General features: G+C 43.3%; 1 protein-coding gene across 1 annotated transcript in view; it reads left to right on the top strand.

Annotated features, from left to right (window-relative positions):
* Positions 1-2,916: 2,916 nt before the first annotated feature.
* LOC147433288 (ATPase, F1 complex, delta/epsilon subunit) overlaps positions 2,917-23,061 on the top strand; it is a 56,217-nt gene continuing 36,072 nt past the window's right edge. The window contains exon 1 of the mRNA XM_086492899.1: positions 2,917-3,265. Within this exon, the coding sequence (XP_086349025.1) occupies positions 2,999-3,265 (267 nt within the window). The 5' untranslated portion in view covers positions 2,917-2,998. The remainder of the gene's footprint in view (positions 3,266-23,061) is intronic.

Raw genomic sequence — 23,061 nt, 5'->3', positions numbered from 1 at the left:
AGGCCCACAAACATCACTATGCACAAGCTGCAACATGCATATAGCTCTAACTGAACCATCCTTTGGAAACTGTGAACGCTGTATTTTTCCCAAAATACAGCCTCCACAAACATGCTTCACATGTGCTTCAAGAGACGGCAAAGAAGCAACCATATCAGATTTCTGCCCAAAACGTGCATGCCAAAGTTTAGCATCTCAAACAACCTTTGAATCCACAACTGCAATTGCAAAATTCTGCCCACACTTGTCATAGAAAGTGAGCTTATACAACCCACAACACAAAATACCAGATGCAACAATTTTATCACCAAAGTTGAGATCATGAATTATACATCTGTCATCCACAAATTTGACTGCAAGACCAAGTCTAGCAAGTGCAGAAACAGACAAAAGGTTCTTCTTGATCCCAGGTACATTAAGTGCATCAACAAGTGTGAAAGAACTGCCATACGCAAGCAGTCGGCACAATCTTTCCAACTCCCTTGATTGGATAAGGGGCATTTTTGGCACAAGTAACTGAATTCCATGAGGGACATCCTTGAGAGAGATAAACAAGTCACAATGAGAGGTAATGTGCTTTGTAGCACCACTGTCAAAGTACCACACATGAGCATCTACAGCAATTGACATACATGCATCATGGACAAAAGGATCATACGTACACTCTGCACTAAATGCCTATTTTGCATCTACATGAGCATCACAATCTCCTTTTGCAGAAGACTCTACAATAGCTACACTTGTAGTGGAACGAGCCTCTTTCTCCTTTCACAGAAGACTCTACAATAGTTGCACTTGTAGTGGAACGAGACTCTTTCTTCTTAGCCTGTTTTGCCTTCAACGTAGGACACTGCTTGATCAAGTAATCATTAGCTTTACAATAATGGCAACACATCTTCTTTTTTCCCTTTTCACCAGAATTCCCAGGCGAAGTGCTGCCAGCAAAAGAATTAGGAACATGTGATTTACCACTTGTAGAAGAACCATGAGAAGTGGCTACGTTACTATTACCACTTTTCTTGTGGGCATCAATAAAGGCCTATTCAACTGTACGCTATTTAGCCCTGCTTTTTCTTGAAAGTGAATCTTGCAATAGCAATGTGCATACTGCATCAAACTTGACAACTTATGGATTTCCTTGGGTCATAAGTCTCCAAGTACTAGCAAAAGTCGGGTAAGAATTTGGCAAAGCATCAAGAACAGTCTGCACAAGGGAATTGTCAGAAATGACTTCGCCTGCAAAACTAAGTTTCTCATTACTATTCTTGATACCAGCCGAGGAAATTGTCCATTTCATCTTCCTCATGCATAATCTTCGGCTCCAGCTCTTTACATAGCAATGCAATTTTAGCCTCATTGCGACTTACATAAAGACCAATCAAAATATCCCAAGCCTGTTTTGAAGATTTAGCTGAACGAATGTGAGGAGTAATTAGTGCGCTTCACAGAAAATGCAATCAATGCATGAGCCTGCACATCTCTAACAACACAGTGAGCCTGCTCAGTCGCGTAGGCAAAAGAGCTCTGACATTAGAAACCTTGCCACCAAAACCTGCAACATCCTCAACATCGTGCTGTATCCTTAGAACCAGGGCATACATCAATGCCCTGCACAACATTCCAAACGCCCTTTGAACAAGCACATGTTGCATCATGTAAGCCCACATTGGGTAATTGTCCCCATCCAATTTATCCTCAATAACAAATATCTTGAACACATCTGTGTTGTTGTCAGCCATGGCGAATGCCTGTAACTGATGTGAAACCTGCCCGAAAAAAGGAGAAATGAACCAGACTAACGCGTGCTATATAGCACAACCTGAAGAAGACTGTAAGGGACCTGTTATGCACAAAATGGCACTGACAAAATTTTGCACAAATGACAAAATTGTTTGCATAGTACTGCCTATAGTGGAAATGAAGGTCGAAATGAGCCCGAACGGAAAAACTGAGCTGATGATGCTCACCAAAGCAAGAAAGTGAACAGGAATGTGCTTGCGACTAAGTCCACAAGGATGCAACCTGCTTTGATACCAATCGTTGGAAATAGGATTGCAGGGAAACACACACAGCTTGGAGAAGACAAAGAAGCTCAGGACACGCAATAGAGAGTATGCATTTCTTAGTGCACAGTGAAAGATAAGATAGCCCTAGTGTGATGGACAATGCATGGGGGAAAAAACCTCCTAGTGAGGGAAAAAATGCCCCGGTGGTCCTAAGTGTGTTCACACATCACTACCACATATGTATGGTAACATAGATTAAAAATCCATGCCTCAACTCAACAACCTTGGTTCGAACCTTCAATACATAACTTTCTTTGCTTTCTTACAAAGCCATTTATGTCCCTTGAGATGCTTGTGTTGAGTTCCTCAACGTAGATCCCACCGCACTTGGTGTTAAAGACCCCATGGGATTTAGTGTTCCCCCCCTTAGCACTACGTACCATGGGGACTTGAATGAACCCTAAGCAGTGGGATTGACGACGAATGATCCATTCAATGGAGTCGAGATAGGGCACTAGGTTGCCAACTGGGAGGTTGGGGTATCAAAAATTGGGACGTGAGGGTGTAGGTTAATGTTGATGCCCCACAATTAACCCCCCCCCCCCCCCTCCAAAATCAGCGTGCACCATGCGATGTTGGCTGACTTTACTTCATTGACGAGTTTACTCTTCCTCATTTTTGTTCACTATTTAATGATACGTTTTGTCTTGGATGCCTCGATTCACTCGCGGCTTTTTTGTCGTTCGTCCTCCCGCCTCGAGATTACCGAGCTCGGCCCACGAATGTCTATCCCACCGCTATGGCATCATTAAGACCCGTGCAATTTAGCGCCAGCGCCAACCCCCCCCCCCCCCCCCCCCCCCGGCCCCCAAGAACCTAACATCGATGCTTCAGTTTGCATCCCTGGGCTCCGCATTTTGAGAGTTTGGAGAGAGAGAGAGAGAAAGAGAAAGAGAAAGAGAGAGTGCCAGCATTGAGGAAGGATCGAGAGCATGTTGCGAAGGCAGGTAATAGCAAGGGCCAGGGCAGCCTGTCGGGCGCCTGCTGCTGCTCGCTCATTCTCCGACAAGCCCCTGGATGTGCCTCCCCCTGTCTCCGATGCCTTCAAGGACAAATTCAAGCAGGTCGCTCCAAACCTGCAGTTCCCTAAGTTCCCTTCCCAGTTCATGAAGCCTCGCCCTGCCGTCCCTGGAACCCTACCCACCAAGCTCACCGTCAATTTCGTCCTTCCTTACAAAACTGAGTTGGATGCTAAGGAGGTATGAGAGAGAGAGAGAGAGAGAGAGAGAGAGAGAGAGAGAGCGCAAACTAGGTCATCTGAAGGTTTGCATACAGATCTATGCAGAACAAAACAAGTGTGATCGCCATTACTTCTTAGAGAAAGGGAAGGCTTGAATCGCTTTCTCTTTGAAATTTTTGGCAATGAGTCCTAATCTTGGAAGGGAAGCAGTAGGATTTGCTAAGGGAGAGGAGGAACTTGGAAGGGGAGGAGGCATTGATTTGTTCGCTTTTATTCTTATAGTCCTTGACTTCCAACTACTAAGCCTACGACGCTATTTGGTGGAAGGACCCATGAATTGGGCCACCTTTTTGGATAGCGATTTTCATTGTGCTAGCTGTGCAACTATGATGTTGAATGGTGAAACATTTTTTCCTATAGGCTAAAGCTTTACTCCAAAATAACTTCTATGATTGGTAACCCTTCGTTTCCACAAGAGGAAAGTACTCAGTACTAAGGAAACAAAGGAAACGAAAGAGGAGCACAAAAGAATGAGACAGGAGAGTGATATATCTTTAGAGTAGGAAAATTAAGAGAGTCAAAACTTGAGTTCTGAAATACAATCAGCCAAGGAGTCACTTGCATACGCAAAACTTAGTGCTATGCCTAATCAGTTAGCATAGTTAGCCATTGAATGTTTGGGTTGTCTTGAGGTTGTGCAATAGATGAATTAGTGGACCTTAAAGTTGAAGAAATGCTAAGGGATAACACAATAGAGTATAGTGCGGTGTCAACAACCAAACCAAAGGGATAAGAAAAATCTCTTAAACCCCACCCAATTGTGAGGTGCTTTGCCGTGCAGTAGAAGCATTGAGCACCACGTGTATGCGTCGCCCTTTATGTAAGGATTCTAGGTACTAATCTTTTATTAAGCACTTAAACTTATGATTAAGACTTAAGAAACTTCAACAGAACTCAGAAACAAGACTTAAAAGACTCTGTGTTGATTGATTGATGATTGCTTGTTGAAAACTAAGTACAATAGGCTCCTTATATAGGAGACGAAGAGACACAAATAAAAAGACATGTCTCATGGTGAAGAAACGCGACTTTAGACGTAAAGACACATTCTTTCAGCAAAGAGCTGCAACCATTGGGCGAAGAGTCGCACCCGTAGAGCGAAGGGGTGTGATTAGTCGTTGAAGGAGTGTGGCTTTTGGCGAAGAGGCACGTCTCTTGGGCGAAGAGTTGTGACCATCCAAGCGCAGGGGTCCTCCTTGGCATGGCACTTCCCGTAGCTGCAACTAGGAGTAGATGTATTGCTGTTAACATAGTCACAATCGTGACATTCCCTTCCTCTTTAAATAAAACCCAAGATAGTTGTAGAAAGTCCGGGAAGAAGGAAATTGTTACGTGACACATCCAACCCTATGTGTCCGTGGACAAGCTACAACATGATTAGGGTTCAGTCAGTCCAGTCAGTCTAGATTAGAAGTGATCTGGCACTTTTGTGAGTCTATTCGTAGACTGTGCATGCCCAATCACTTAGTGTAGATGCATATCCTCTGGTTGCACACAGCATGATCATAAGCATTCTCATCAGAATCCTTCAAGGAAATTTTCCAATGCATTTAGCCTATTTTACCACTTATTATTTTTAAGTGACTTTTGTTGGAAAGTAGGTAGGGCAAATTGAGTAAGTTTGTATATAAGCAAACCTAGACTAGCACTAAATGGTAGAAGAAGCAACAGGAGCCAAGCTCAGCAGACAACTTCTCAAGCAAGACCTTGGTGGATTTTTCTCCAAGCAAAGATTATCTCTCTCCCTAGCGTTTCCTCCATCAAGCATCATCGCCCTAGCCCTGCATCAGCCTGGCGTTTTCCATCAGGAGATCATTGCCACACATACCCCAGCAGCTAGCGTTTTTGAAGAGCTACACCCCTAGCGTTTTTTGAGATCCTAGTGTTTGCAGATTTGCAGCCTTGAACCTTCATAGCTTTCAGCCTTGGCGATTTTCAGCAAAGAAAGACCTGCATATTCAGCCCTAAGGAGTAGCAGATTCAGCCCGGAAAGACCAGCAGTTTCAGCCCTCGAGAACCTCAGTTTTCAGCCCTAAAACCTGCAGATTTTCAGCGACAAAGATCATCAGAAATTAGCCCCAAATCAGCGTTTTCATTAGCATTTTCGGCAACAGCCCATAGCGTTTTTGGATAGCAAATAAAAGATTGTAGATTTCAACCCTAGTGTCGGTCTCGTCGTCCCCGTTGTCATCGTCGATATAGCCTAGACTTGCATCAGTCCCATGCATTTAGTTTGTAGCAATTTGTGCAATCATAAGTAGACCACTCTCGTCGACGAGAGTGGGGCCTTCGGAGGAGGGTTTTACGTCGTCTCTGGTGTCGTATCTCTCTTCTCTCTGTATCTCTCAGTCTCCACGCACAGTGTCCATTCACTTTGTTTGTGATCATAGCATTCTTTCATTAAGAACGGAAGTCTCTCCCTTCCGTAAGAACAAAAGGAACCTTGAGCATAGTTCGGAGCACTCATCTTGAGCAAAGCGCAAACAGTCATTCCGTTGCACCTTACATTGGTATCAGAGCTTTGGCAGTTTTCTGTATCACTCAAGGAGAGAACCACAAGAATCACAAGATTTTTTTTTGCTTGTTGCGGTCGCACGAACCCAAGTTCGCTTGGGCGTGTCGATTCCTAATCGTGTTTATAAAGAGTGACAGGAATCCCACGAAAGAAGGGCTTGTCCAGCCTCCCCTTGTGCCTCTTTTCACTCATTGAGAGCGGACCGTGCACTTAGTGGCCGGCCACTCGACGTGAGGTGGGAAAAAGCAACCTTGGTGTGAGCGCAAGGCCGCCAAGGGGTGCGCCCGCGGAAAGGAGTAGAACTCGGGTGAAGAGAAGATCCTTCTCAAACACAGATTGCAAGTGAAAGAAAACCTCAAGAACCTGAAGACCCTCAAAAACCCAAGAACCCAAGAACCCAAGACCCTCAAGAACCCAAGTTCCTCGTGAACTTAAGAACCAAAGATCATAGTGTATGGTCATCACCCAGAGCGGAATGGATACTTCGCATACAGGTGGTGAGCATGAGAGAGGCGACCAAGAGTTCTCCCCACCAAGAGATTTTTTTGACCCTCCCCCTTCGCCATCTACGCCACAAAGTGTATCAAGTCCTATGGAGGCAATGGTCAAGTCGATGATGGACATGATGGCCAAACAAGAAGAGACTCGCATGAACATGATGGCCAAACAAGAAGAGACTCGCATTGCCTTGGAACGCGAACCCGAGGAACGAAAAGAAAGAAAAGAATAAAGAAAGGAGGAAGCGGCAGCTGTCACAAGGCGGGCACCACGTGCCAATAGAAAAGAACAGACTGAAACAGACTTTTAGCACTTCAATAACAACTGAACTGAGAGAGAGAGAGAGAGAGAGAGAGAGAGAGAGAGAGAGAGAGAGAGAGAGAGAGGACATGCGGCACGGGGTGGCGGAATTCCACCCCAGAGAGTATTGGCCCCAAACCTTGGCGTCCCTTTCGGTATTTCTTTATATTGCATCAACACAGTACAAGCCGGTACCTGAGACTCTGCACCTTCTCTAGGAAGCATGCCAGACAATGAAGGCCCTTGGCTTGAAAAGCAGTTATAGTAAAAAGCCTTTAAAACTCAAAAGCTTCTGGTTCAAAAACAAAGCCAAAAAGCTGCCAGCGCAATTTACGAAAATTCGCACAGCCCGCCACGTCATCAACCAACGCAAAACACGGAAATCCGTACAGTCTGCCACGTCATCATGTCAGCTCAATTTTCGGAAATTTGTCTGCTGTCCTTAAGGTTAGGGTTAGGGTTTCTGTAGTTTTAGGGTTAGGATTTTCAAAATTAGGGTTTGCAAGTTTTAGGGTTAGGGTTTCCAAAATTAGGGTTTGCAGGTTTTAGGGTTAGGGTTTTCAGAATTAGGGTTTCAGTAGTTAGGGTTTCTGACAGAAATTAGGGTTTAGGCCCCTCGGCCACAGTTGTAAGTTGACTCCATTCTTTAGGCTTTGACACGTCAGCAGTTTGTTACAGCAGCACGACGCGTGGCCTTGGAGGTCGAGCGTAAAGCTCAAAGAGTGGCCTTGGAGGTCGAGCGTGAAGCTCAAAGAGTGGCTTTGGAGGTTGAGCGTGAGGCTCAAAGAGAACTACGCACTCAAGAATTGGTTCGATAAGTACTTGCCTCGAAGTCCGAACCAGCCAAAGATCGTGGGAGTTCCCCAAGTGGTGCAAACCACGATGCGGATTCCAACAACCCAGTCATAGAGAAGTTGACTTTCAGTAAGTATGATGGTAAGATGGATGCTACGGTTATTCATTCTTGGTTGCATCAATTTAATGCTTATTTTGCGACAACTAAGAAGACAGGAAATAGCAAAGTTTTGACGGCAGCCATGTACCTTGCCGGTGATGCCATCAATTGGTACCACGCATGGCAAGAGGCACAGTTAGCCGCGCACCTAGAGGAAGCCGACGAATTCACGCCCCTTTTCTTCAATTGGGCTGATTTCCAAGACAAGCTCAAGGCACGGTTTATGCCACCTCAGTACCTTGCACGATTGAAGGACGATTGGCGCGCTCTCAAGCAAAATGGTATGCCGGTTATGTCTTTTTCTAATTGTGTTTTGTAGCTAGGTACCCAATTACGCAAGTCGGATGATGAACGCAAAGAGGCATTCCTTTTTGGATTAGACGACTATATCAAGTTTGATGTAGAAGTCTTCGACCCAATCGACCTCAACAAGGCGGTAGCGATTGCTCTTGCACAAGAGATGAAGCACAACAAGAGAAAGCCTAAGGAGAACAAGACTTCCACAAGTACGTCGCAGACTTCTCAGAACCCTCAGAACGGTAAGAATGGTAACTTTTCTAACCAATCTTCCAATAGTCTCTCAGAAAAGAATTCTTCCAATGAACCTAAGGGTAAGGCTAACACAATTGCTAAACCTAAGCTTATTCCAGATGAAAAAGTAGCACAAGGAATTGTAGGAGGATACATCACGTCGGAAGAGCAAAGCACTTATTCTAAGGAAGGTCGTTGTTATCATTGTCACATTAAGGGTCACATAAAAAGAACATGTCCTAAGCTTGAATCGAATGAATCTAAAGAATCCACAGAACTCACTTCCTCTGTCAATGCAATTACTGATAACATGAGTGTGCCCCAAGTTTCTCTCGACCCTCTTATTGATGATTCTCTCATTAAATGTTATGGTCAGGTGTCAGGGCAGCGTTTTGTCATATTGTTTGACCCAAGTAGTATGCATGATGTGATCAGTCCCTCTCTTGTTGAGAGAGCCCGCCTAGAAGTTAGTCAGAAATCTTCTCTCGAGGTCTCTGGCTTTGTTCCTGGTATGGACTCTCTCATCACGCAAGAGTGTCTTGGTGTGTTGTTTACAATTCAACAAGGTGTCTTCAGTAGAAGAATTTTTGTCTCTCCTATCTCAGGATGTGATGATTTTGGGCATTCGATGGTTTCGTGATCTTAACCCTCTCATTGATTGGAAGATTAACACTTTCACTCTCTTTGCCAAAAGTGACTCTCCCATTGCTATTCGTGGAGAGAACATTGTTCATTCTGCCTCTCTCATTGCTAATATGCAGGACAAGATTGAAAGGATCCATGAGAAGGAGACTCTCTCAGTCTCTTCTTCTCCAAAGCATGACACACAGGATTTGCATGATTATGAGAAGCATGATGATGATTTGATTGACAATAATGAGCATGATGATTTGGATGACGATGACAAGCATGATGATTTGCATGATCAAAATGTGATTTCTCACAAGCATGATGATTCGCATGATCAAGATGTGATTTCTCACAAGCATGATGAGTTGCATGAAGAAGATGTGATTGTTCACAAGAAAGATGATGTGTTAGTGGATACTTTTTCTAGCGAAGCTAACCTCGTTGCAGATTCGATCAATCATGAAGGATTGATCTTGGCTCTCGAGCCTAGGTCCAAAGAACCCCTTCAGGAAGAACCGATCTTGGCTCTCGAGCCTAGGTCCAAAGAACCCTCACAGGAAGTATTATGTGTTCTCATGATTGATACGCACGCATTGTTCGAGTGTTTCATTCGTGATCGTTGCCTGTATTTTAGTCAGCGTCTTTATGTGATCCCTTTTCCTAGGCATGACATATTGCGCGTTGAGCACGTTTCACTCACGAATGAGCACGAATGTATGCGGATTTTTCATGAAAAGTTGAAAAGTATGTATGTAAGGAAGTCACATTCCATGTCTCTTCCTTGGCACGACACAGTTGTAGAAAGAGCACATGAAAGTATGAGCACCAAGCATGGGCATTTCCGTTGTGAATTGCCACAATTGATTGATTTAGATCAGAAACCCAAGATTCGCTCTCATTGTTTGCGTGTGTGGTGAACGGTTAAGCACTCCGTCTCTTTGTTCATCTACATTACATGCACAGTCTTTGAGAAAGACAAGATTTTTTCCACTCACTTTACATGGAATGGGTATGTTCATAGTTTTGGTTGGAAATGGTTTCAGGAATTTTCAGCCATGGAGATTCTTGAAGAAGACAGAAGCATGACTCTAGACGAAGTTGAAGCATCGAAGGAGCCACAGAAGACTTTGTGTCGCTTTCGACGCGGCCCAAAGAAGCAAGCGTTGTAGACCTTTATGAAGTTCAAGTACCGCACGACCCACACGTGGGCTTGCGAAGAGTCCCTTCCAGGATTCCGAATGCTATTGGCGATCTCCCTCGACGCCATATAGTTCGGTACCAGTACCTCACTTTGAAAAGGAGGGGATGTCACGTGACACATCCAACCCTATGTGTCCGTGGACAAGCTACAACATGATCAAGGTTCAGTCAGTTCAGTAGAAGTGATCTGGCACTTTTGTGAGCCTATTCGTAGACCGTGCATGTCCAAGTCACTTAGTGTAGATGCATATCCTCTGGTTGCACACAGCATGATCATAAGCATTCCCATCAGAATCCCATCAGAATGCTTCAGGGGAATTTTCCAGTGCATTTAGCCTATTTTACCTATTTTTGACATTTTTCACTTATTATTTTTAAGTGACTTTTGTTGGAAAGTAGGTAGAGTAAATTGAGTAAGTTTGTATATAAGCAAACCTAGACTAGCACTAAATGGCAGAAGAGGCAATAGGAGCCAAGCTCAGTGGGCAACTTCTCAAGCAAGACCTTGGTGGATTTTCCTCCAAGCAAAGATTCTCTCTCTCCCTAGCGTTTCCTCCATCAAGCATCATCGCCCTAGCCCTGCATCAGCCTGGCGTTTTCCATCAGGAGATCATCGCCACACGTATCCCAGCAGCTAGCGTTTTTGAAGAGCTACACCCCTAGCGTTTTTGGAGATCCCAGCGCTTGCAGATTTGTAGCCTTCACAGCTTTTAGCCTTGGCGATTTTCAGCAAAGAAAGAGCTGTAGATTCAGCCCTAAGTGTGAAGAACACGCTTATTATGTGTGTTTATTCATACTGAAACTTAAAAGAAACTGAAACTCTGAACAGAACAAGAGACTCAGAAACTGAATGTTTGATTGATTGAAATGTGTTACAATGGCGTTCTTATATAGAATCTGAAGAGACACAATGAAGAGACGTAACCCTTGGTCAAAAAACATGACCCTAGGCAAATAGTCGTCTCTCTCTGCTGTAGAGTCGTGACCATTCGGCGTAGAGGTGCAGCCATTCGCCGAAGAGGCATGGCTATTCGCTGAATAGATGCGACTCTTGGATGAAGAGGTACATCCTTTTGAGAACAGGTATAACCGGCCTGTACAACGTAGAGGGCGGTACTATTTCAATTACCTGTTAACTTTACATAGAGCACTAAGAAGGGAAGAGAACACAGTTGCGTCCAGTGACTAGAATGTCAGTGCGCACATGAGACCGACACCCTATAGGCCCCAACGACTGGCGCCCCTTTCGGTATTTCTTTATTCAAATTAAGGTAGACGATCCGACCACTTCGTACAAGCTTTCACAAAGCTGTCCAAACCTGGCGAGGGCTGAAAACACAGGTTTTCGACCTGATTTTGGCAGCATAACGGCGCAAAAACCCCTGTAGGTCAAAAACACCTGTCTAGGACGGATTCCCTCGCTATCTGGAAGCTTTTTGTTGAGCTGTCACAGAATTTCAGCTGGTTGTAATTCCCTGTTTTTCACTGCCGGGTGCCCAAAAGCCTGTACACGCATCCCAAGGCTCTCACGAGGCTCCCCCGGTGTTCCCTTGCAGTTTAGGTGCGAAACCCTAAACCTGCAGAAAAACACAGCAGGCTGTAATTCGCTGTTTCGGATCGTTTTTAGCGGAGCGAACATGCCTACGCGTGCCCCAAGGGCTCCCGCACGCAATGGGACAGTTCCCATGTGAATTGGACGAGTTTTCACGCGAGAAAACTCTCCAAACTCGTAATCTTTCGCGATGGAACTGTGCGTACCTGTGGGGGATTAGCAATTAGCTAATCCGGTTCCTATTCAGAAGGCTCTTGCCTTGGCAAACGCGCATAAACCCTCAGAACTGTACATGTTCAACTGAGTAGCCCAACTAGTGGGGCATTACCATATGTGCCAAAGGGGGGAGAGAGATGCACGAGAGCAAATCATCGCGCTACATGAGATAGAGGAGAAGGCAAGCTTTCCATTAAAGCTGTAGACCTGCACCCACTACTCACACACACACTGTAGGTCACTTATGATAAAAAATCAGCCACCTCTCTCAAATTGGGCGTCCCCTCTTCATGCTGGAAGTGGCAAAACTGCCTGGAGCCGCCATGTGTCCAGTTTGACCCTTTTGAGTTAATTCTCTAGTTCCCACTGACTTATAAAGTTATAAGTGACTTTTCGAGTGGCCCAGACTTCATTTGGCGCACACAGGCTTCCATACTCATCAGAATTCAGTGCTAACTGGCCCGACCAGTCCCAGACTGACCGACCCAGACTCTCGTTGTGAGAAACCTATTCGGCCGCAGCTGTTTCACACTGGCCATGCAATGTCCACTTGCACCTTTTCAAGGGTTCTGGGGAAAACAAGTAAAAATAAAATAAATAAAAATATCTAGTACTTATTTACGAAAGGCAACAGGAAAAATACACCTTGTGGTGACACACCCCACCCTTGAAATACTGCAAGCGACCTGGCTTGCATGCCAATAATACATGCAGTATCTCCTCATATCACATATATTCTATGATGCGAATTCAAGATATACATGCTTCCGGAAATGTAGCGTTGGACGATTAAACAATCCCACCAACCTGGCTACGACACATATATCAAGCATAGAAGTCTTCTAGTGTACTCTCAAGCACAAACTTCTCTAGCTAAATTCTGTATGGAAAGAGTAGATACAATTGCTTAACTACTCTCTTGAGCATCATGAACCATGCTCTTGCCTTGCTCCAAAAAGTCTACATCAAGTCACTGTGGGTTCCATCTGAAAGGCTTCAAGATACAATTGCAATAGCTGAGGTGAATCAACCAATTCAGACTCTTCCATCCATTTGGCATCCAACGATGGATAGTTCTTGAACTTCACCAAATAGCGTCTTGCAACCTTTCCTCTAACCTTTCTTTCTTTATGTGCCAATATCTGTTGAGGAACTAGGATTTCATCCAATTCTTCCACTTCGGGTTGTTCCTCATCAAGCATATTCTCTGGCACATCACCAGCAAAGGGTCTTAGAAGGCTGACATGAAAAGCATTATGTATTTTCCAGCCTTCTGGTAGCTTTAATCTGTAAGCTACATCGCTGATCTTTTCTGAAATCTGAAAAGGACCATAATATCGCATACTGAGCTTAGGAAACAAGCGTTCCTTGCCTTTCCTTTTCCTTAACCTGGCCTTTTCAAAGCGCAAAAGCACCCAATCACCAAGTGAAAATACAAGTTCACGACGGTGACGATCAGCAGCTTTCTTTTGTTTAGCTTGAGTCTTCTCAAGAGCAATCTTTATCTTCCTGTATGTTTCATCGATATCTTGCACATACTTGTCTGCCTCAAAAATCTTGTCCTTAGTGTGTAAAATGGGCGGGGCTTTCTTCCCTCCTTCCACTATCTCAAGTGGTGCCTTACCTGTTGACGTATGCACAGTGTTACTGTAAGCATATTCAACCAATGGAAGATGGTGTTCCCAAGTTGCCTTGTGCTCTGACAGATAACATTTGAGCAGGTCCAGAACAATAGAATTTGCCTCTTTTGACTGTCCATCAGTTTGCGGATGAAATGAAGAAGAGAACTTTAGCGTAGTGCCCATGTTCTCAAACAATGCCTTCCAGAAAAGACTCGTCATACGTGGATGCCTATCACTGACAATTGACTGAGGCATCCCGTGATATTTAAAGATATTGCTCATGAATATCTTGATCATGTGTTCTGGCTGTATCTTCTTCCTCACAAGAATGAAATGGGCCTGCTTACTGAACCTACAAATGATAGTCCAAATCCCATCATTGCCTGTTTGCGTCGTTGGAAGATCAAAGATAAAGTCCATTGCTATGCTTTCCCATGGCCTATCTGGGATCGGCAATGGTTGCAGCAATCCCGGTTGCTTTTGTCTGTCAAATTTGACTTTTTGGCATACTAAGCATGATCTTACAAATGTGTCAACATCTTGACGCAAAGCTGGCCAATAGAAGAATGCCTCAACCCCTTTCACTGTCGCATCAATTCCACGATGCCCAGCATAAGGTGGAGCATGACTTTCCATCAAAATCTTTGGCCGTAACTGTTTAGTAACGCATAACTTTCCATGCATCATGAGAAAGTCATTCTTAAGCATATAGTGCTCATGATGTTGCCCATCAACAAGCTGGTCATAGATCCTCGCAAAATCTGAATCTTCAGCATATTGTGTCTTCATTTCATCTAGTTCACAATGGTACGGAATTGACACTGCTGAAATTTGGGGCGTTCGTGACAACGCATCAGCCACCACGTTCTTTTTCCCTTGCACATGCACAATCTGAAAATGGAACATTGACAAGATGTTTGCCCATCGCATGTGCTTCTCAGACAACTTCGTCTGTGTGAGAAAGTATTGCAAGGTTTGATGATCCGCTGAACTTTGTGTTGATGTATGCTCATGTGTGTGTGCGTGTGGTGTGTGTTGTGTTTGGGAGCATATGTTAGTACCTTGTTCTACACCCACTATTGGGCACTGACGACGTTAGTGGGGATGTCGTGGTATTTAGTCAATACTATGCATGATGGAGTTGATGGTTATATTGTCTTGTGGGTGACTACCATGGGTCTATACCTTGCACTTTCCTTTAAGGGTGAATCTGGGCTTATCCTGGATTCATCTAGGTATATAACAAAATCAGCCCCTAGCAGATAGTGTTTCCAACTAGTGAGAGCATGAATTACTGCCAGCAATTCTTTCTCATAGACTTGCAAGTTCCTTTCAGTCTTCAAAAGAATTCTGCTCTCATATGCTACTACTCGGCCATTCTGCATTAGAACTGCACCAAGACTATGGCCACACGCATCACACTGAACCGCAAAAGGTTTCGAAAGATCTGGCAAAATGATTACCGGATCTGAAGTCAGCTTCTCTTTCAAGCGTTTGAACGCTAAAATTTCCTTGGCTGTCCACTTGAAAGTAACTCCTTTTCCTTGTAGTGCATGGAGTGGAGAAGCAATCTCAACAAAATTTCGGATGAACCTCCTGTAGTAGGAACATAACCCTAGAAAGCTTCGAATGTCATGTACGGACTTCAAGTCTGGCCATGACCTAATTGCTTCCAATTTCACGGGATCCATGCGTACCCCATCCTTTGAAACAATGTGCCCAAGGAAGTGAATCTCTTGCAAAAAGAATTCACTCTTCTTCGCATTAATGAGTAGCCTGTTCTTACGTAACTCATTGAAAACTGCAGTCAAGTGATCCCTATGCTCCTCTTCAGACTTCGAATAGACAATCATGTCGTCAAAGAAGGTACCCACGAAGTTTCTATGTGGTCTAAAAATTCTGTCCATCATTCTATTAAACGTGGCAAGAGCATTTGTGAGACCAAATGGCATGACAAGAAACTCATAGAGACCAAATGTTGTCCTGAACGCAATCTTATGGACATCTTCTTGCCTAATGCGTACCTGATGGTAGCCACTCTTTAGGTCTATCCTTGTAAACAATGACGCTCCCTCAAGCCGATCAAGAATGTCATCTATCCTCGGTATGGGGAACCTGTTTTTGACGGTATTCTTATTCAAGGCGCGATAGTCAATGCACATGCGCCATGAACCATCCTTCTTCTGCACTAAGAGTACAGGCGAACAAAAAGGGGATGAACTGGGCTGAATCAGCCCCTTCTCTAAAAGCTCGTTGACCTGACTCATAATCTCTTTCTGTTGGGCTGCACTAACCCTGTATGGTGGTCTATTCGGTGTATGGTGGTCTATTCGGTGGACTAGAACCTGGCACAAGATCTATAGTATGATCCTCAAGTCTCTCAGGAGGTAACTCCCCTGGCAAAGAGTCCGAAAAACAATCACTGAAACCACTCAAAAAAGTTGACCTGTCTTTATCTAAGGTAGACAAATTAGATACCGCTTGAGGTACTTCTTTTGCAAAGATCAAGTACGCAGAAAGATGATTCTTTATTACAGATGAAATAGCAGAAGCAGAAACAACTGGAACAGATTCGCCTTTAAGCTTTACATCAAGGACATGAGTCTTTCCTCTATGTACAAGGGTAATCTTTTTGTTGTAAGTATCCACCATAGCATGCAACCTGTAACACCATGGGATACCCAGTAACACATCACAGCCCTCAATTGGCATAATATGAAATTCTTCCGCATCCACATAGCTCTGAATGTGCAGACGCAGCTTCCCCAAAATGGGAGTAACAGGCTCTGAATGACCTAGGCATGCCAAACCTGCTTCCCCTGTCATACCCATCTCCTCTGCACGAATGCCCAACTTTGATGCCAATTCTGGTGATATGAAATTTGCACGGGCTCCTGGATCAAAGAAAAGCAGCACTGTCTGGTCTCTAACTTTGCCCCAAGCTCTGCACAACTCCGTGGCATCTGTGTTTGGCTGGTCTCCAACCAAATCTGGAACAAGTCCTGCACTTGGCTTTGGCTTCTTCCCTTTATGGTATGAACTTGTCATCCTTATCCTGTGACTTCTTTTGTGGGCATTCATTCGCAAAATGTCCTTCCTGTTCCCAAATGTAGCATTTCTTGGCCTCCCTAAGAGCTTTCCTTTCTTCAAAAGTTTTGCCAGAAAAATGCCTCTTTTGTCCTCGTCCTCGTCCTGAAGAAGACTTAGACTGCTTCTTGGACGTATCACCTTCTTCAGTGGAGGGCTTCTTTGTGGGAGGCTCAGAAGGCTTTGTTGCAACATTGCCCTTGGCTGAAAACTGTTTGCCCTGGGACCCTTTCTTGTGGCTATTAAAGCCATCGGAATCTCCCTTCGACAGATTGCTGGCCACTCTTGCATTCTCTATCAACTGAAACATATTCATGACAGTAGTCTTTGTGCAGTAGTCCCTGATTTTCTTGGGCAATCCGCAACAGTACTTCTCAATCTGTTCTGACAATGGCACAAACATGTAAGAGGTGACTGGCAACAGTGCGGCCCAAAACTTTTTATTGTACTCTTTCAAGTTCGCACACTGTTTAGCATTCAACTCGTGCCATTCTGTCATCACATCCACTTCAAAAGTGTTTGTCAACCATGCAAGCGCAAAAAGCTGTTTGAATTGGACCCACGTTGTTGGGGCTTGACCCTGGTTCAACAATGCGGTCCACCATTGAAGCGCATTCCCTTTCAAGAAAGTGGCAGCCTTGCGTATCTTTGAAGATTCCGTGAAGTTTCCTCCGGCATAAGCTGCATCGAACTGTTGTATGAAGGTCAAAGCCTTCAATTGATCCTCAGTTCCTCTGAAAGTTTCAAACATCACTCCTTGTCCACCTTCCTTGTAATCCTTAACACTAGGTTGGTAATGGGACACTTTTATGTCCTGTGAAGTGACCATTTTCCTTGAATTATATCAAGAGTTTCAAAATGGATTTTGAGGTGCTATCTATCTAGAAAGTTGTCTCATGAGCTGAAAAAAACTCGACATTTTTTTGGAATATCAATTCCATATTTAACCTTGTCCTTGCATAACATTTCACAACCTAAACTGTGTGAAAAAACGGGTCCCGTTTTTGGCTTTTTTCAACTTTTTGCAACTATACCACTCTAGAATTCATGTTTGTGAGGTCTATAATGCTAGAGAACTATCTTTAGTAGCCCTCAACATGTCCTGATGCTTCTAGGGAGAAATAAATGTTACAGTTGTAAGTTATGACCAAATTACAAAAATTGTCAAATCCTGCTTTTTAGCCAATTTTAGCTCTTCTATGATTTTTTTGGTGTCTTTCATGATATCCAAATGCAGTTTTGATTTTCCATGTCGCATATTGTAACATAAAGCTAATATTCCTTGAGTTTTGGGGCACCTAATACCCTATTTTGCATAGTAGACAACGATGGTTGATTTTTTCAATTATAGAAGAAAACGAAACACTCTAGTATATCAAGTATAGCTTTTTCAATATTGTTAGTTTCTTGTGACAACTACATGCATTTTGTAGGTAGTAACCATATCTAGTCATAAGGATCAAATTTGCCTAGATATTGAATAGTTTCTATGGGATTCTACAACTCATAATTTTGAACCCAGTTTTTTCATGTTTGCTGTATTTAGCACTTCATCTTTGTCCCCAAGATTCCCCTTGGTAAGATATGTGTTATTCTTTTGACATGCTCCATAGCTCCTTATGAACCTAAAGGACAATAGGGAACTAAGAAAACATGCATATATTATTTGTATTGAGCGTGGCTATAGAAACTTTGATGATAGGTTTGCAGAATGGTAAACATTCAACTTTTTTGTACCTATTTCTTTTGGCAAAACAAAAAGTAGTGAGTGAGAAGCAATCATATGTTCTGATCACCAACCCATTGAAGTTAACTAGGGAATTTATCTCAAGTCCTACAAAAATCCCTAATCTTATTTTTATGCAACAAAACGTAAGAAATGACTGTTTTGATGAAAATGTACTAGTCCATCAACTTTGGAGGCTTGGTGTGACCAAAAGATAAGAAATTTTACAAGTTTCTTATTTTTTCCATGTGTAGTAGGCCTTGAACTATAACCTCATGAAAGGATTTCACAAAATGCGTGGATCTACTATGGTTTTGGAGGTTTTTTTCAAAACCCTAAAAGGACACTTTTATGTCCTGTTAGGTTACCAACCTAGTGTTAAGTTGACTCAAAGGAGCCACATTATCATAAACAGGTGCTTGTAACAGTGATGCTCCATGATTGTTCATTCCAGCACTCACATCAACTGTTTTACCTGTCATATCTATATTTTGTACGTATGGCTGCGAAAAACCAGCCATACCAAATTGTGTTCCAGGCACTCGAAACTGGCCGTAGGCACCCTGAAAACCTGGTTGGGCACCCATGTTCGCGTACATAGGGTTACCCATGCCTGTTTGCATTGTCCCGAACACATTCCCTGGCATATAACCTGTGGAAGGTCCAGCCATAGCTTGAAACACTGATCCACCTCCAAAATAACCAGGATAAGTCTTAGGTAATGGAAGGGTCTGACGCATAGCGTGTTCATTACTCCCTTGACCATTCACAAACGGTTCCTGTCCAGCTAAAGCAAGTTGCTTTGGATCATTGGACACTGCTAGTTGCTCAACCACATGGGCTTTCCCTTGAGCATCATGAGTCCTCTGCGCATTGGAAATCTCCTTTTCCTGCAACGGCTCAGTCATGCCGTGTGTAGGAGGTTGAAAACTTTGTGTCGGAGCCTGTAAGAACTCCTGCATCCTTGGGTTATTAGCCAACTACTGAAACATGTCCATGCAGCAACGCAATTGAGTTCTAAACAACCTGTCCTCTTCTTGAAGAGTTGAAGGAACTTTCTCCGTGCCATGTGAGGAAGATCCCTCTTCAGGTACTTGGTCTCTCTTCTCTGCCATAACGACAAGCTCTGTGTTGCTTTCACCCACAACAATCCATGTTGCACTTTTTGAAGAAAAAGTGACTATCCCGTCGATGGAACCATATAACCGGCCTGTACAACGTAGAGGGCGGTACTATTTCAATTACGTGTTAACTTTACACAGAGCACTAAGAAGGGAAGAGAACACAGTTGCGTCCAGCGACTAGAATGTCACTGCGCACATGAGACCGACACCCTATAGGCCCCAACGACTGGCGCCCCTTTCGGTATTTCTTTATTCAAATTAAGGTAGACGATCCGACCACTTCGTACAAGCTTTCACAAAGCTGTCCAAACCTGGCGAGGGCTGAAAACGCAGGTTTTCGACCTGATTTTGGTAGCATAACGGCGCAAAAACCCCTGTAGGTCAAAAACACCTGTCTAGGACGGATTCCCTCGCTATCTGGAAGCTTTCTGGTGAGCTGTCACAGAATTTCAGCTGGCTGTAATTTCCTGTTTTTCACTGCTGGGTGCCCAAAAGCTTGTACACGCATCCCAAGGCTCTCACGAGGCTCCCCCGGTGTTCCCTTGCAGTTTAGGTGCGAAACCCTAAACCTGCAGAAAAACACAGCAGGCTGTAATTCGCTGTTTCGGATCGTTTTTAGCGGAGCGAACACGCCTACGCGTGTCCCAAGGGCTCCCGCACGCAATGGGACAGTTCCCCTGTGAATTGGACGAGTTTTCACGCGAGAAAACTCTCCAAACTCGCAATCTTTCGCGATGGAACTGTGCGTACCTGTGGGGGATTAGCAATTAGCTAATCCAGTTCCTGTTTAGAAGGCTCTTGCCTTGGCAAACGCGCATAAAACCCCCAGAACTGTACATGTTTAACTGAGTAGCCCAACTAGTGGGGCATTACCATATGTGCCAAAGGGGAGAGAGAGATGCACGAGAGCAAATCATCGCGCTACATGAGATAGAGGAGAAGGCAAGCTTTCCATTAAAGATGTAGACTTGCACCCACTACTCACACATACACTGTAGGTCACTTATGATAAAAAATCAGCCTCCTCTCTCAAATTGGGCGCCCCCTCTTCATGCTGGAAGTGGCAAAACTGCTTGGAGCGGCCGTGTGTCCAGTTTGCCCCTTTTGAGTTAATTCTCTAGTTCCCACTGACTTATAAAGTTATAAGTGACTTTTCGAGTGGCCCAGACTTCATTTGGCGCACACAGGCTTCCATACTCATCAGAATTCAGTGCTAATTGGTCCGACCAGTCCTAGACCAACCGACCCAGACTCCCGCTGTGAGAAACCTATTCGGCCGCAGCCGTTTCACACTGGCCATGCAATGTCCACTTGCACCTTTTCAAGGGTTCTGGGGAAAACAAGTAAAAATAAAATAAATAAAAATATCTAGTACTTATTTACGAAAGGCAACAGGAAAAATACACCTCCTGGTGACAACAGGGGTCTCTGATCTGGTACGTCTTTGTATCTGCAAGAGAACCAGGGAAGAAAGGTAATACAATCATGAAGAACACGTCACAATCGTGACATTCCCTCTCGTTTAAAATAAGACCCTGTGTATTAAATTATAGACATTCGTTTATCAAAAAACTCTTGTAGAACTTGAGGGTATTGTTGCATCTCTTCATCCATTTGCCATGTAGAATCTGGTTCATCAAGATCCATCCACTTGACTAGAAATTCTGTAGTAATTTTTTCGTCTTGTCTCTTTCTGACGAACATCAAGAATAAGTTCTTGAACTAGAATCAAGTGTTCTTGCTCTATTTCTGGAACATAGGATGAGACATCTGGAATAATTGAATCTCGTGGAATATATTTCTTAAGCCAAGAAATATGAAATGTTGGATAAATATTTCTCCATGCTGGTGGAAGTTCAAGTGTGTAATTGATTGTAGAATACTTCTTCAAAATCTTGAAAGGACCGTAATATTTGGGTCGTAACTTTGGAAAAACAGACTTTATTGTCTTATATCGATGCGAAACAACATATAATAACACCAAGTCTCCTTCCTGAAACTCTGTATGGCGATGATGTTTATTTGCTTGCTTCTGATAAGTCTGTCGAACATGTGCCAGCTTGTCCTTGATTTGAATAAGAATATCTTGCATTTCATTTACCAATTGATGTGCCAAAGCAACCTTATGTTGTATCACAAAATTCGTAGGAATCAACGGAGTATGTCCAAAGGCTGCTTGGAAGGGAGTCATGCCAATTGCTGAATGAAAGGAGTTATTGTAAGCGAACTCCACCAATGACAAATATTCTTCCCAAGAATTCAATCGAGTCTGTATATAATGTCGTAATATTTCTTCCAATATTTGATTTACTCGTTCAGTTTGTCCATCAGTCTGTGAATGATAAGCTGAACTGAATAAAAGATTCGTTTCCATTGATTTGAATAAGGAGGTCCAAAAATGTCCTGTAAACTTTGCATCTCGATCTGAAATGATTGATTTTGGTAATCCATGGATTCGAAATATATGTTGCACGAATAATGAAGCAATATCTGGCGTTGAAGTTGTCATTCTGCAAGGTATGAAGTGTGCCATTTTAGAAAATCGATCCATTATCACCAATAGGTGATTATTTTCTTTGGAAGATTTGGGCAACGTTGTGATGAAGTCCATGCTGATGCTTTCCCAGCGCTCATTTGGAATTTGTAACGGCTGTAACAATCCTTGCGGTAATTGTTGTGACGCCTTCATAGTTTGACAAGAGTGACAACAAATTCTGTCCTCATAATACAACAGATTATCTTGCATTGTATAAGCTGCAACTAGGTTCATTTCTGCCTGTGTAGGAGTGTTTGTTCGAAGCACCCGAAAAATTTCAGCAAAATCTCGATCAATCAAGTATTCATTTTTAAAACAATCAGGAATATCAACTGTAACTGTAGAAATTGCCATATTCGTAGCTTGAGGCATTCGACTAAGTGCATCTGCTACCGAATTCTGAAGCCTTGGTACATATTCAATGACCATGTGAAAATTTGCCAAAAATTCCACCCAACGTCCTTGTCGAGGGTTCATAACTGGTTGTGTAAAAATATACTGCAATGATTGATGATCTGTCTTGACAACAGAGTCAACTCCCATAAGGTAATGTTTCCATGTACTATATGCATGGACAATGGCTATAAACTCTGTCATAGACTGGATAACGGTTTTGTATAGCAGTAAACTTCTTGCTATCAAATGGAATAACCCTATCATTTTGCATTAATGCACCACCAGAAGCACGATCTGAAGCATCTATCATCACAAGAAATGGTTTTGTAGGATCCGCAATGGCCATGACTGGAGTAGTTGTTAAGGCTTGTTTGAGATCATTAGAAGACTTTTCTGCTTTTGAAGACCACGTAAGTTTGTCAAACTTCGGCAACTCTGATAGAGGAGCAGCAATATTTGAAAATCTATAAACCTTGGTATGATAGAAATTTGCCAATCCCAAGAATGAACGAACATAAGATATTGTTGTTGGAAGAGGCCACTCCATAATGACTTTGATTTTCTGAGGGTCAACTGCTATTCCATCAGCTGAGATAACATGACCAAGATGCTCGATCCGATCCTTGAAAAATTCACTTTTTTTCTTGTTGGCATAATACCAAAAACACCAAATGAAGATGCTCTTTGTGTTCTGCAATATCCTTGCTAAAAACCAAGATGTCATCCAAGTAGATGATGAAAAATTTATCCAAATATGGACCAAAAATTTCATTCATTAAGGTCATAAATGATGCAGGAGCATTGGTTAATCCGAAAGGTATTACCAAAAATTCATAATGTCCATATTTTGTTCTGAATCATCACCTG

This window comes from Adiantum capillus-veneris, chromosome 20 (genome assembly GCF_014529385.1).
Source record: "Adiantum capillus-veneris isolate H3 chromosome 20, ASM1452938v2, whole genome shotgun sequence".
Lineage (NCBI taxonomy): Eukaryota > Viridiplantae > Streptophyta > Polypodiopsida > Polypodiales > Pteridaceae > Adiantum > Adiantum capillus-veneris.
This window is presented reverse-complemented; position numbering and strand designations above follow the sequence as displayed.